Source organism: Hyla sarda, chromosome 6 (genome assembly GCF_029499605.1).
Source record: "Hyla sarda isolate aHylSar1 chromosome 6, aHylSar1.hap1, whole genome shotgun sequence".
NCBI classification, from domain to species: domain Eukaryota; kingdom Metazoa; phylum Chordata; class Amphibia; order Anura; family Hylidae; genus Hyla; species Hyla sarda.
The window spans coordinates 63,208,288-63,223,826 of NC_079194.1; the positions used below are offsets into that span (position 1 = coordinate 63,208,288).

At 42.9% G+C, this 15,539-nt stretch overlaps 1 protein-coding gene across 2 annotated transcripts in view; it reads left to right on the forward strand.

Annotated features, from left to right (window-relative positions):
* TMEM184B (transmembrane protein 184B) overlaps window positions 1-15,539 on the forward strand; it is a 91,399-nt gene that overhangs the window by 59,725 nt on the left and 16,135 nt on the right. For both annotated transcript variants that reach the window (XM_056523943.1, XM_056523944.1), the window contains exons 6-8: window positions 4,528-4,603; window positions 6,376-6,467; window positions 10,303-10,472. In XM_056523943.1, coding sequence (XP_056379918.1) covers window positions 4,528-4,603; window positions 6,376-6,467; window positions 10,303-10,472 — 338 coding nt within the window. The remainder of the gene's footprint in view (window positions 1-4,527; window positions 4,604-6,375; window positions 6,468-10,302; window positions 10,473-15,539) is intronic.

Sequence of the window (15,539 nt, forward strand, 5' to 3'; positions counted from 1 at the left end):
AATAATCCGAGGCCCCTAAATTTACCCCAAAAACCCAGGAAAAGTTATTGACTCGACTATAAGCCTACGGTGGAAAATACATCATCCCCCCCCCCCCCCCCCCCCCCCATGTCATCATCCAGACCCCCGTCATCATCACCGCCTGTCAATCCCTTCATCCATGGTCTTCAACCTGTGGACCTCCAGAGGTTTCAAAACTACAACTCCCAGCATTCCCGGGCAGCCATCGGCTTTTGAAACCTCTGGAGGTCCGCAGGTTGAAGACCACTGCGGCGTTAGTCATCATCCCCGTTGCATCCCTGTGCGTCGTCGACAAGGCAACGTCACTACTCTGGGGCCCCCCCGGTGAAAATGGACAGCTCGCAACGACTAACCCTCCCCACCGGACGGTCCCCGCAGCATAGATGGCCCGGACCAGCTCACCCTAACTTCCTGCCGAGGGGAGGTGAGTACAAAACAAAGGGGGGGGGGGGGGGGTGGGCTGGATGATGATGAAGGCCGCAGTGGCTGTCCGAGCTTGCTGGGAGTTGTAGTATTGCAACATCTGGAGGTCCGCAGGTTGAAGACCACTGATGAAGGGATTGACAGGCGGAGAGTTCACTCGAGTATAAGCCGAGAGGGGCGTTTGCAGCACGAAAAATCGTGCTGAAAAACTCGGCTTATACTCGAGTATATACGGTAATTTTAAAAAAAATTGTCATATAAAAGCCAAACGTTTGATTACTTTGCATATATTTAGTAAAGATACATGAATTTACTATATAATTTAACGCAGCAGTCTTCTTTGATAGGTGGATAATTTCGGTTTGTTTAAGCCCTGCTATGTAATTAACTAGGGAGCCATTGTTAGAAGAGATTGGTCTATCCGTGTGGATCGGGTGTTCTTCTGTGACATCTCCTACTGTGCTTCTCATTATAGGTGACTAACTGAGGTAAATAAATGATAGAATTCAGCTGAAATTTGCCTTTTGCCGTATCCCATAGTGTGCGGTGGGCCTTTCCCTGTTTTAAATTGCTCCTTTATTCACCACTAGAATATCACTGCCTGGAGATGTAAAATTTATTACACAATCTTGCAAATTAGACGATTAAAAAGGGAGTTTATGTAAACCTCACCCCATGAAAAAACAAAACAAACATTTAGGCAGGGTTCTCAGGGTGGAGCTTAAATGTCTGAGTTTTTATTTTTTTTTGAAAGCATAGCTGTCATTTCACAGAAAAAAATGCTTCTCACTGAAGCATGCAGATTCTTTACATGGCTTTTTTGTGTGTAGGCTTCTGTATTTGGCTCACAAACCCCTCCTTCTGTTCTGCTGCTCACTCATTCTGACATCTACTGCTCAGGAAGGGGTGTGTCAGAGGCGAGCACTGAGCTCGCCCTCACTCACCATGCATTCACTTCCTCCCGTAGTCTGCTGTGCTGTGCTGGGTCTCTTCATCCAGTCACTGCAGGCTGCTCTGTAACCCCCTCCTCTCTGTTTTCACGCTGCAGTCTAATAGGACAGGAGTGAGCATAGAGGAGTGCTAGTCCCGTCCTCACTTGCTGCGCTTCAGCTGGAACAAAGATGATGCTGCAGCCGGACAGGATTATGTTCTGGATGGTTTAGGGGTATAATGGTCTTTTATATAAGCCATGATTTCTATTTTTTTTTATATTAGTATATTAGAAAGGTTAATGTTTTGCAAAGATGTATAACATATAAAGAGTTATTTGAATTTGACAGTGCCCCATTTAAATGCTGGCAAGTATGTAATACCCCATTAATACCCCAGGTATGATCATATACGTATTTTCCAGTATAATTTACACTAAAATAACCATAAATATTGTATTCACAGTTAAGTTTTCCTAATGAGAACCTGTCACTAGTTTATACCACCAGAACCACAGCTGCTGCCCGCTGGTTTGGCGTTCTATGGAAACTATACACAGATCCTGAGTGTTGCTAAATCCTTAATGTTCGTGTATGGTTCCTGCATTTTGCTGGTATATCTTGCCCAAATATGTCTGGGCTGCATTTGGGTGATATCTGAAGTATATAAACCAGAAGGGTCATAGATGCCTACCATTATTCAGCACTCGCAGTCACTCTCAGTATCAAGTGTGAATAGGGACCTCTACCCCATAGTGTGTCTATTTACATCAGGACTCTTAGTTTTTTGTATACATAGAGTTGTACGGCCATGTAATGTTCCAGATAAATGGGTCTTCTCCCTAAATATCATTGCAGCTTGACAGCCCTGGGATGAAACTACAATTTAGTCTAGGACTACTCTGGACTATTTTCATTACTTATCAGGACCATCTCCCATGAGGAACGATAACCTGACTAGCCACAGTGAAACATGTTGGAGATTATAATATTTGATCATACGTATATTGCATACCCAGTTAGCTTATAATTGGGACAAGTATGAAATGATTCGAAACAACTGATATGTATTTCTTGGTGTGTATACCAGGGTAGAGGTGATTGTATGGACAACCCTCACCTAAACATAACAAGACCATCCATTTTTATGTCTATACCAGCTGAGTACCCGGCGTTGCCCGGTTTTTCCTACCTAATCCTGGTGGGAGAGGAAAAGCAACAAAGAAGGAAATACTTGTCCGTCCGTCCCCGTTCGTCCTCAGATGGGGCTGAGTTGTGATGAAGAGATTGTAGGGTGAAAATAGGAGGTGTGGTTTTGTGGAAGTGGGCATGACTTGCAAGCCGGACCAATGCACAAAAAGGGTAGAAAATAAAAGGGGTGTGGCTTTGCGAGATGGGGTTTGCCATGCGGGAGGGGTGACCCACTCACCAGGAGATGCAGAGCAGAGCTTGGAGTAAGGTACTGGCAGTCCTATATACTTGCATGGGACTTAAGACAAAAACCCCATCCTTCACGTAGGTTAGGGTTAACTTACCTATCATATATTTTTATTTGACATAAAAGTAACGTGTACTAAGTTTCACAGAAATATCTCCACCCATTTGGAAATTATGCTGGTACATACATTTCCTATAGACTTGCTTGGGACTTTAAACAAAAAACACTGCAGGGTTGGACATGCCCCCTCGTGACATCACACCACGCCCCCTCAATGCAACTAAATGTTCTGAACACTGTCCTGTGGAATACCCCTTTAAGGATTATTGTATGTCTGTATCAGCCGTCCACGCCCCCTACCATAGCCTTTCATTGATGGAGCGTGGTGTGACGTCATGAGCTCCCGGCGCTAGCTCCAGCGTTGAGAAGAATTCCAAATGCTGAGCAGCAGAGTACTCCTTTAACCTGTTAACGACCATGGACGTCTATGCTCGTCCATGTGCAGTTAACTGGGTATGACGCAGGCTCCCGACTCGAGCCCGCGTCCTACCGGCCGGCCCCCAGCTGATTCTTGTAGCTGGGGGCCAGCGTTAATAGCCGACATGCGGCGATCCACTGTGGAGGTAGCCTGAGGGCTTACCTCTCCTCCTGTGCCGGCTCCAGCGCTCAGAAGGATAAAGCCTGGCAGGACCAGGCTTTATCAATCGAGCGCAGAGCACACAGATCAATATGGTTCTATGGAACCACATTGATCTGTATGAGGAATCTAATGATTCCTCCTAAAAGTCCCCTAAGGGGAATAAAAGTGTAAAAAAAAAAAAAAAGTTTCAAAACACACATTAACCCCTTCCTTATTTAAAGTTTAAATCACCCCCCTTTTCCCAAATTCCATATAAAAAATATATAAACATATTAATTAAATCACACGGTCAATGGCGTACGCGCAAAAAAATTCCAAAGTCGAAAATAGCGTATTTTTGGTCACTTTTTATACCATAAAAAAGCAATAAAAAGTGATCAAAAAGTCAGATCAAAACAAAAATGGTACTGATTAAAACTTCAGATAACGTCACAAAAAATTAGCCCTCATACCGCCCCATACGTGGAAATAATTAAAAAGTTATAGGGGTCCAAAGATGACAATTTTAAATGTATAAATTTTCGTGCATGTAGTTATGATTTTTTCCAAAAGTACGACGAAATCAAACCTATATAAGTAGGGTATCATTTTAATCGTATGGACCTACAGAATTTACCGAAAAATGCACTGCGTAGAAACGGAAGACCCCCAAATTTACAAAATGTCTTCAATTTTGTCACACAATTATTTTTTTTCTTTTCCCATTTTGCCATAGATTTGGGGGTAAAATGACTGATGTCATTACAAAGTAGAATTGGTGGCGCAAAAAATAAGCCATCATGTGGATTTTTAGGTGGAAAATTGAAAGGGTTTTGATTTTTAAAAGGTAAGGAGGAAAAAACGAAAGTGCAAAAATAGGAAAATGCTTGGTCCTTAAAGGGTTAAGCACTTGACAGGCTCCTTTATCCCAATGGTAAATAATTCTGAATCACAGCCTCATTTTAGACTAATGAATCTGTACAGAAGAGTATCACAAGTCTTGGCAAATCCTTGAAGAGAACCTTTCGGGAATACTCATCCACAGCAGGGCTTTTTCTTTTCCCTCTAATATTTTGTATTTCTGTCTCCACTTCCAGGTCTAGCTGTATGTACGGTACTTGCTGTCTGTGGGGGAAGACTTATTCCATAGGCTTCTTACGCTTTTGTAAACAGGTGAGTTCTCGGTAACATTTTGGACACTACTATACACTCGCCGTCGTGCTCATCTTTACAGGTGTAAGGGAACATTGTTGTTACAGCTGTGTTCACATCCGTGTTGGAGCCTCTGTCGCGGTCAATGGCTATCTGGGCATGCTCTGAGACACTTGTAGTTTTGCAGCAGCTTGAGGTCCACATTTTGGAGACCTAGGACCTAAATCAATAATTATAAATTCCCCTCAGTAAACCTATGTCCTGCTGTTATAGACACTGTCCATTATTGTAGGTATTGTCCATTATTGTAGGTATTGTCCATTAGTGTAGGTATTGTCCATTAGTGTAGGTATTGTCCATTAGTGTAGGTATTGTCCATTATTGAAGGTATTGTCCATTATTGAAGGTATTGTCCATTATTGAAGGTATTGTCCATTATTGAAGGTATTGTCCATTATTGAAGGTATTGTCCATTATTGAAGGTATTGTCCATTATTGAAGGTATTGTCCATTATTGAAGGTATTGTCCATTATTGAAGGTATTGTCCATTATTGAAGGTATTGTCCATTATTGAAGGTATTGTCCATTATTGAAGGTATTGTCCATTAGTGTAGGTATTGTCCATTAGTGTAGGTATTGTCCATTAGTGTAGGTATTGTCCATTATTGAAGGTATTGTCCATTATTGAAGGTATTGTCCATTATTGAAGGTATTGTCCATTATTGAAGGCATTGTCCATTATTGAAGGCATTGTCCATTATTGAAGGCATTGTCCATTATTGAAGGCATTGCCCATTATTGAAGGCATTGCCCATTATTGAAGGCATTGCCCATTATTGAAGGCATTGCCCATTATTGTAGGCATTGCCCATTATTGTAGGCATTGCCCATTATTGTAGGCATTGCCCGTTATTGTAGGCATTGCCCGTTATTGTAGGCATTGCCCGTTATTGTAGGCATTGCCCGTTATTGTAGGCATTGCCCGTTATTGTAGGCATTGCCCGTTATTGTAGGCATTGCCCGTTATTGTAGGCATTGCCCGTTATTGTAGGCATTGCCCGTTATTGAAGGCATTGCCCGTTATTGTAGGTATTGTCCATTATTGTAGGTATTGACTGTGCATTGGTTCAGTTCACATTTAGAAAAAAGCTATATATATATATATATATATATATATATATATATATATATATATATATATATTTCTATAATTGTACAATAATTTCTTAGTGATACAGCGATATATAAGCTAATGTTATCCATACTGGATTATATAGATTTATTGTTTCTTTGGCAGATGAAAAACGAAGTGATCCAGCACTTGGAAAACATAAACATTTATTTTTCAAATCCTCATAAAATGGTACAAGACCGTGGCACTTCACATGTTCTTAGGGTTCTTGACGCGTTTCGAGCACATGCGCTCGAAACGCATCAAGAACCCTCAGAACATGTGAAGTGCCACGGTCTTGGAAAACAGCAAACTTTATTTTTCAAATCCTCATAAAATGGTACAAGACCGTGGCACTTCACATGTTCTGAGGGTTCTTGACACGTTTCGAGCGCATGCGCTCGAAACGCGTCAAGAACCCTCAGAACATGTGAAGTGCCACGGTCTTGTACCATTTTATGAGGATTTGAAAAATAAAGTTTGCTGTTTTCCAAGTGCTGGATCACTTCGTTTTTCATCTGCCATTGGACACACGGAGCCTGGGTGTGGATCCGAGCACAGGAGCGAGTGGGTGAGCTGGACTTTCCATATACTTTTGCATATTCTTTCTTTCCCTCGCAGGCCACCCTGCAGTTCTGTGTGGTGAAGCCATTAATGGCAGCGGTCACTGTAATACTTCAAGCTTTTGGCAAATATCGGGATGGTGATTTCAAGTAAGCGCTGAATGTCTGTCTATTATGTGGTGTCTATAACATGGGGTGCATTGTTCTATTTAGTACTAGGTGCTATGTATCACCACTGTAGATCACCCCAATAATATTGGAAACTGCTTCTAGGTCCAAAATACATCATCTGATGGGTCATAATTTATTTTATTTTTTTTAATGTCAATTTCACCAAGTGCAACACCATTCATACCCTCTGTGAAAAACACTGCAGCCCTATTCAGTCATATAAATCCTGAATATGTAACCTTTGCTTATACCCAACCTGTTTTACGGTAGATAGATGCCAGACCTGCTTGGAAAAAACAGTGCTCATGTTTTATCCCTAAATCAAGAGCAGTCCTTAAAGGGGTACTCCGCCCCTAGACATCTTATCCCCTATCCAAAGGATAAGATGTCTGATCGTGGGGGTCCCGCTGCGACACCCCAGACATCCCAATTACCAAATCCACGGGCAGCCGCCCAGGGTGAAAAACCCCTAAATAATGTTCCCACCCCTAAAACTTGCAATCTTTATTATTACTGTATAAAATCCTGTATCACACTTGTTAAAAGCAATGGCAGCTACTGGCAGATTATGTGATTCACTGAGGTACACCTCATAAATATATAATCACCACAGCCTGCAGTGCTCTGGGAATAATGCCAGTATCTCAGCCATACTGATACAAACAAAGAGAAGCGAAAAAGGTACCACAGAAGGTGCCTAGTGTTATCCCAATAATAAAAAATAGGCAAAATGTATTATGCTCACCAGGAGCACAATACAAATGTGCATATCACCCAAATTTAGTGCGTACGAAGTAGAAGTGATGTGCAGAGGAAATGCTGAGCCGTAGGGATGTGCAGACGGATGGCAGTCCGTCTAAATGGAAATAGCAGCAGGTTTATAGAAAAGTCTCTCTATAGCCGCTAAACCTCGGTAAGGAAATCACAAGTACAAGCTGGTAATAATAAACGTGTAGTTTAATCGCCAATGACGCGTTTTGGGTATAAGCACCCTTCCTCAGATTGGCATGGTGAGGTAGGCCAATCTTGGCCAGATGTCAGTCTGAGGAAGGGTGCTTATACCCGAAACGCGTCATTGGCGAGTAAACTACACGTTTATTATTACCAGCTTGTACTTGTGATTTCCTTACCGAGGTTTAGCGGCTATAGAGAGACTTTTCTATGAACCTGCTGCTAGTATCTCAGCCAGACTTAAAAACTGTAAACACTAGCCCCCGCTACATGTTTCCTTGCTGAGCGCAGCATCCTCAGGAGGGTAATGGGCAGTGACACGCGGCCGGTAACCACAATCTATTTATAACATCTGTCATTCTGACGTCAGCTCCAATTCCGGTTGTTGATGATGTGAGAGGCATAACGGAATATAATTGGATGTCGGGACCTCCGATACTGACGAAACTGGTGAGTTGGAGATGTGTTCTAGCCGGCTATTGGTTACATGATGCAGTGAGCTATGTGACAGCGGAGTGGTGAAAACAACCGGAATTGGAGCGGACGTCAAAATGACAGATCTTATAAATAGATTGTGGTTGCCGGCCGCGTGTCACTGCCCATTACCCTCCTGAGGACGCTGCGTTTAGCAACGAAACATGTCGAGGGGGCTAGTGTTTACAGTGTTTAAGTCTGGCTGAGATACTGGCAGGATATACTTATAGCATATATATTAGAGGTGTACCTCAGTGAATCACATTATCTGCCAGTAATTGCCATTGCTCTTAACAAGTGTGATACAGAATTGTATATAGTAATAATAAAGATTGCAAGTTTAAGGTGTGGGAACAATATTTAGGGGTTTTGCACCCCGGCGGCTGCCCGTGGGTTTGGTAATTGTGATTAAGGGCCTCAGACCTACCCTGGGGGTCTTTGGTAGCTACCTCCTTTTAAAAGGGTTATCCAAAAATATGAAACAAAGCTAATTTCTTCTATAAACCACACCACACCTGTCCTAAGGTTAAATGTGGTATTATATCTGAGCTACCATTCCACACACAACCTGAGGACAAATGTGGTGCTGTTTGCTTGTGTTATTTTAAAGAAATCAGCTATTTTTCTAATGCTTAATCACCCTTTATGATCAAATAAGAATTTTGCTTTCCCTTACTATTGTATGCTGTCCTTACATGCAGAGGATACATTTGGGGTCTTTTTTTACCTTTCTGATCTTGTGTTTGTCTCCTTGCAGTGTGACCAGCGGTTACCTCTCTATTAGGACTGAAGCTGCTTGTGCCTCCAGCTGTTGCAAAACTCTAGTTCTGCAGAGACAGTGCTGGATACATAGAATACAATAAGCAACTTCTGTCCTAATAGAGATAAATGTGCTCTATCCATATACCTTAAGGCAGTGTTTTTCAAAGAGTGTGCCTCCAGCTGTTGCAAAACTACAACTCCCAGCATGCCTGGACAGCCGAAGGCCGAAGGCTGTCCAGGCATGCTGGGAGTTGGTTTTACAGCAGCTGGAGGCACACTCTTTGAAAAACACTGCCTTTAAAGGGAACCAATCAGCAGATTTTAGCATATAAAATGCTTAACAAAATAGTTATCCTTACCATCACCGGGGGACGTTTTTGCCCCCGGGGAGGGTGAACATATTTAGTTATAAAGTCCCCCCAGCTGCCCTGTAAGTAGCCCCCTACTTTTATACTTACCAGCTCCCGTCGCTCCGGCCGTGATCCCGTCCCCTCGTCTTGATTGACGGCTCTCGTCATCACTCTGCTCCATCTGCTTAGGGAGCAGGGCGATGACTTAACCCTTCAATCAAGCCGATGGGGCGGAGCGATAGGTGCTAGTAAGCACAAATCTCCGCCCAGGGGGTTACTTGTGGGGCGACCAGGGGGAACTTTATAACTTAATATCGTCACCATCCCTGGGTTAAAAACTTCCCCCGGGGAGGGTGAGGATAATGATTTTAGCATATATAACGCATCCTCAAGTTATATATGTCTAAAATCTACTGACTGGTTCCCTTTAAAGGGGTTATCCAGGAAAAAACATATATATATCAACTGGCTCCAGAAAGTTAATCAGATTTGTAAATGACTTCTATTAAAAAAAATCTTAATCCTTTCAGTAATTATGAGCTGCTGAAGTTGAGTTGTTCTTTTCTGTCTAAGTGGTCTCTGATGACACCTGTCTCGGGAACTGTCCAGAGTAGAAGCAAACCCCATAGCAAACCTCTTCTACTCTGTGCAATTCCTGAGACAGACAGAGGTGTCAGCAGAGAGCACTGTTGCGAGACAGAAAAGAACAACTCAACTTCAGCAGCCGATAATAATTGGAAGGATTAAGATTTGTTAATAGAAGTAATTTACAAATCTGTATAACTTTCTGGAGCTAGTTGAGATATATATATATATATATATATATATATATATATATATATATATATATATATTATAAAATATAATATATTATATATAATATATATATAATATATAATATATATATAATATATAATATATATAATATAAAATATATAATATAATATATATAATGTATAATATATATAATATATAATATAATATATATGAAAAGTTTTTCCCTGGAATACCCCTTTCAAGGGTACATTTACACAGGATGGAAATGGTATGAAAGATTTCGGCAGCAATTCCAACCAAAATCCATAGGGAAATTCAGAAAACATATCTGCAGCAAATCATTTGATTTTGATTTAAGCCCCTAATAGTTTAAAAGAAAAAAATATAGTATACTCTCCGCCAACCAATCTTCTGGAACTTCCTTGGCTACTTTTCCGCAGTACCTCACCAACATTTGGGGTCTTTGTGCCTTTCTGACCCTGTGTTTTGTCTCCTTGCAGCGTGGCCAGCGGTTACCTCTACGTGGCCATCGTTTATAACATCTCGGTCAGCCTTGCGCTCTACGCTCTCTTCCTTTTTTACTTTGCCACACGAGAGCTGCTTAGTCCCTACAGCCCCTTGTTGAAGTTCTTCATGGTGAAGTCCGTGATTTTCCTTTCCTTCTGGCAAGGTGAGATTAAGGATTCATGTTACATAGTTACATAGTTACATAGTTAGTACGGTCGAAAAAAGACATATGTCCATCAAGTTCAACCAGGGAATTAAGGGGTAGGGGTGTGGCGCGATATTGGGGAAGGGATGATATTTTATATTTCTTCATAAGCATTAATCTTATTTTGTTCCAGGAATGTATCTAATCCTGTTTTAAAGCTGTTAATTGTTCCTGCTGTGACCAGTTCCTGAGGTAGACCGTTCCATAAATTCACAGTCCTCACGGTAAAGAAGGCGTGTCGCCCCTTGAGACTAAACTTTTTCTTCTCCAGACGGAGGGAGTGCCCCCTCGTCCTTTGGGGGGGGTTTAACCTGGAACAGTTTTTCTCCATATTTTTTGTATGGGCCATTTATATACTCATATACGTTTATCATATCCCCCCTTAAACGTCTCTTCTCAAGACTAAACAATTGTAACTCCTTTAATCGCTCCTCATAGCTAAGATGTTCCATGCCCCATATTAGTTTAGTCGCGCGTCTCTGCACCCTTTCCAATTCCACAGTGCCCCTTTTATGGACAGGTGACCAAAACTGAACAGCATATTCCAGGTGAGGCCGTACCAATGCTTTATAAAGGGGGAGTATTATGTCCCTGTCCCTTGAGTCCATGCCTCTTTTGATACATGACAATATCCTGCCGGCTTTGGAAGCAGCAGCCTGACATTGCATGCTATTCTGTAGTCTGTGATCTACAAGTACACCCAGATCCTTCTCTACCAGTGACTCTGCCAGTTTAATCCCCCCTAAGACATACGACGCATGCAGGTTATTAGTACCCAGATGCATAACTTTACATTTATCCACATTGAACCTCATTTGCCAAGTGGATGCCCAGACACTTAGTCTATCCAAGTCATCTTGTAACTTATGCACATCCTCTATAGACTGTACTGTGCTACAAAGCTTGGTGTCATCTGCAAAGATAGAAACAGAGCTGTTAATACCATCCTCTATATCATTGATAAATAAATTAAACAACAGCGGTCCCAGTACTGAACCTTGGGGTACACCACTAATTACCGGGGACCAATCACAATACGAATCATTGACCACCACTCTCTGGGTACGATCCATGAGCCAGTGTTCAATCCAGTTACAAACTAAAATTTCCAAACCCAAAGACCTTAACTTACCTGTCAGACATCTATGAGGGACAGTATCAAACGCTTTAGCAAAATCCAGAAACACTATATCCACAGCCATTCCTCTGTCAAGGCTTCTACTCACCTCTTCATAAAAGCAAATTAGATTGGTTTGACAACTTCTATCCTTAGTAAACCCATGCTGGCTATCACTTATAATACAATTATCCCCTATGTATTCCTGTATGTAATCCCTTATAAGTCCTTCAAACAATTTACCCACAATGCACGTTAGACTTACCGGTCTATAGTTTCCTGGGGAAGACCTAGAGCCCTTTTTGAAGATTGGCACCACATTCGCCTTGCGCCAGTCCCTTGGCACAATACCAGACACCAGAGAATCTCTAAATATCATGAACAGGGGTACAGATATTACTGAACTTACCTCTCTAAGAACTCTTGGGTGTAGTCCATCCGGCCCTGGGGATTTGCTTACATTTATATCACTTAACTTACCTTGTATCATCTCTACATTAAGCCAGTTCAGTACATTACATGATGTGTTACCAGCACTGACCTGGCCAATGTCAGCTCCTTCTTCCATAGTATATACAGAACTAAAGAACCCATTCAGTAGCTCCGCCTTCTCTTGATCGCCCGTGACAACCTCCCCATTATCATTATTAAGGGGTCCTACATGCTCTGTCCTTGTTTTTTTTGCATTTATATATCTAAAAAAATATTTAGGATTAGTTTTGCTTTCTTTGGCCACCTGTCTCTCATTTTGAATTTTTGCTGTTTTTATTACATTTTTACAGATTTTATTAAGCTCCTTGTACTGTTTAAATGTTATAGCTGACCCATCAGATTTGTATTTTTTGAAGGCTATTTTTTTGTTGTTTATTGCTCTTTTAACATCATGTGTCAGCCATGTAGGATTTAGTTTCAATCGTTTATATTTGTTCCCCTTTGGTATATATTTAGCTGTATAGTTATTTAGAGTTGATTTAAAGATGTCCCATTTACCTTCTGTATCAGTATTTGACAACACCTCCCCCCAGTCTATGTCCTGTAGTGCAGCCCTCAGCCCAGGGAAATTTGCCTTTTTAAAGTTATATGTTTTTGCCTTCCCCGCCTGTCTTTGTTTTCTACATTTTAAGTCAAAAGTAACTATATTGTGGTCGCTATTACCAAGGTTTTCCCGCACAGTTACATTACCAACCAGCTCTGCGTTGTTGGAAATGATCAGATCCAACAAGGCATCACTTCTTGTTGGGTCCTCCACAAACTGGCCCATAAAATTATCCTGCAATAAATTTAGGAATTGTCGCCCCTTTGTAGTTTTAGCCAACCCCGGACCCCAATCTATATCTGGATAGTTAAAATCTCCCATTATTACCACTGTACCTGCCCGGGCGGCCCTCTCTATTTGTTTATGAAGCCGAACTTCTATCTCTTCAGTGATATTAGGGGGTCTGTAGATTACACCAAATACTATTTTTTCAGTATTTCCCTCCTTTTGTAATTCTACCCACAATGATTCCACATCCTCAGAATCATCACACACTATGGCATCGTTCACACTGACTTTCATACCACTTCTTACATACAGACAGACTCCACCACCTTTTCTGTTCATTCTATCCTTGCGAAACAATGTAAACCCCTGCAGATTGACAGCCCAGTCATGCGAGGAGTCCAGCCATGTCTCAGTGACCCCAACTATATCAATATGTTCCTCCAGTATCAAGGCCTCAAGCTCCCCCATTTTATTTGCTAGGCTTCTGGCATTTGTGAACATACACTTTACATTTCCATCCTTTATGTTATTGGGGTTAATGAGATTCAAGGGTGTAAGTTTTATTTTCCTATGAAGCCTATTCCTATTATCTATTCTAACCCCTCCCTCCGCTCCACCCCCAGGTACATTTATAATTCCCACCTCTCTATCTACACTATCTTCCCCCTCTTTGCTGTAGGTTCCCTCCCCCCAAGTCCCTAGTTTAAACACTCCTCCACCCTTCTAGCCATCTTCTCCCCAAGCAAAGCTGCACCCTCCCCATTGAGGTGCAGCCCGTCCCTACGGTAGAGAAGGTAACCGACAGCGAAGTCAGCCCAGTTCTCCATGAACCCAAACCCTTCCTTCCTACACCAGCTTCTGAGCCACTTGTTTACCTCCCTGATCTCCCGCTGCCTCTCTGGTGCGGCTCGTGGTACTGGTAGTATTTCAGAAAAGACTACCTTGGAGGTCCTTGCCTTAAGCTTGCGGCCTAAGTCCCTGAAATCATTTTTAAGGACACTCCACCTACCTCTTACTTTGTCATTGGTGCCAATATGTACCATGACTGCTGGGTCCTCTCCAGCCCCGCCCAACAACCTGTCAACCCGATCCGCGATGTGCCGAACTCGTGCGCCAGGCAGACAACACACTGTTCGGCGATCCCGGTCTTTGTGACAGATTGCCCTGTCTGTCCCCCTAATAATTGAGTCCCCCACCACTAGTACCTGTCTGGCCTGCCCTGTACTCCTCCCTCCCTCCTTACTGGAGCAGACACCACCCTGGCGGTCAGAGGCGGTATCCTGCTGCAGTTCTGCTAGCTCTGTAATGGCATCCCCTTCATCTGCCAAGCGGGCAAACTTGTTGGGGTGTGCCAGTTCAGGACTAGCCTCCCTGACACTTTTTCCCCTACCCCTCTTTCTAACTGTAACCCAGCTAACTGCCTGACTGTCCTGCAACTCCGTCCCACTGTCCTCCCCCACCTCTATTCCCGAGAGTGCCTGCTCAGTGAGCACGAGACTCCTCTCCATGTTATTAATGCTTCTCATTGTTGCCAGTCGCCCCTCTAGATGCAGGATCTGGGCTTCCAAACGGACAACTAGCACACATCTCGCACAACAATATGCACCCTCAAACTGTTGTTCAAGGATTGCATACATTGAACAGGATGTACATTGGACTGCATTTTCCAACATGGAGGCCATCTAATTATGGGGATGTTGTCTTCAGTGTTAAGAATATTCACACAGGATAGCATTGCTGGTGGATGAGGTTTTACCTATCACATTCACATACTGCAGATGTTTTCCACATCACATTTGACCTGCGGTGTGGATTTTTTTCACTCTACACTAAGGTCAATAGGAAAATCTGCAAATGCAAATTTTTGTTAAAATGAATCTACCACCAGTTTTTGAAAAGGACGTTATTATGTAATGAATTCTACCTTTAGTATCTTGATGTGCTGCGTTATTGTCTAGGAAAATGTTTTCTATTTAAAGGACAAGTATCATGGTAAGTTTCTTCGCTTTGGATAGGGGATAAGTTTTAGATCGCAAGAGGTCAGAGCGCTGGAGCCCCCCGCGATCTCCTGTTTTAAGCCCCGGATCTCCTTCACAGTGGCGCGTCATGACCCTCGCCGCTGACTACCTCCGCATCTCCGGGCCAGCAACAGCGGTGTCCGGAACACGGAAGCTTGGAGCTTCCGTGTTCGTGACATCATGCCACACCACCTCAATGTCTATGTGAGGGGGCTTTCGGAACATCACCCCTCCTCCCATAGACATTAATGGAGGGGGAGTGGTGGTTGTGGTCGCCAGTCATCCCGCACGGAGCGAAGTTCACTCCGTGCTCAAAATGACAAGGGTGCTGCAGCAGAGATCACAGGGGTGTCCAGCGGTGGGACCCCTGCGAGTAGACCTCTTATTCCCTATCCTTTTGGATAGGGGATAAGATGTTTCCCGCAGAGTACCCCTTTAAAGCGGTACTCAGCTGCTCATCATTTGGAACAAACTGTTTTGAATGCTGGAGCCGGCCCCAGGAGCTTGTGACGTCATAGCCCCGACCCGCATGCAATCACGCCCCGCCCCCTCAACGCAAGTCTAGGGAAGGGGGCGTGATGGCTGTCACGCCCCCTCCCCTAGACTTGCATTGAGGGGGTGGGTTG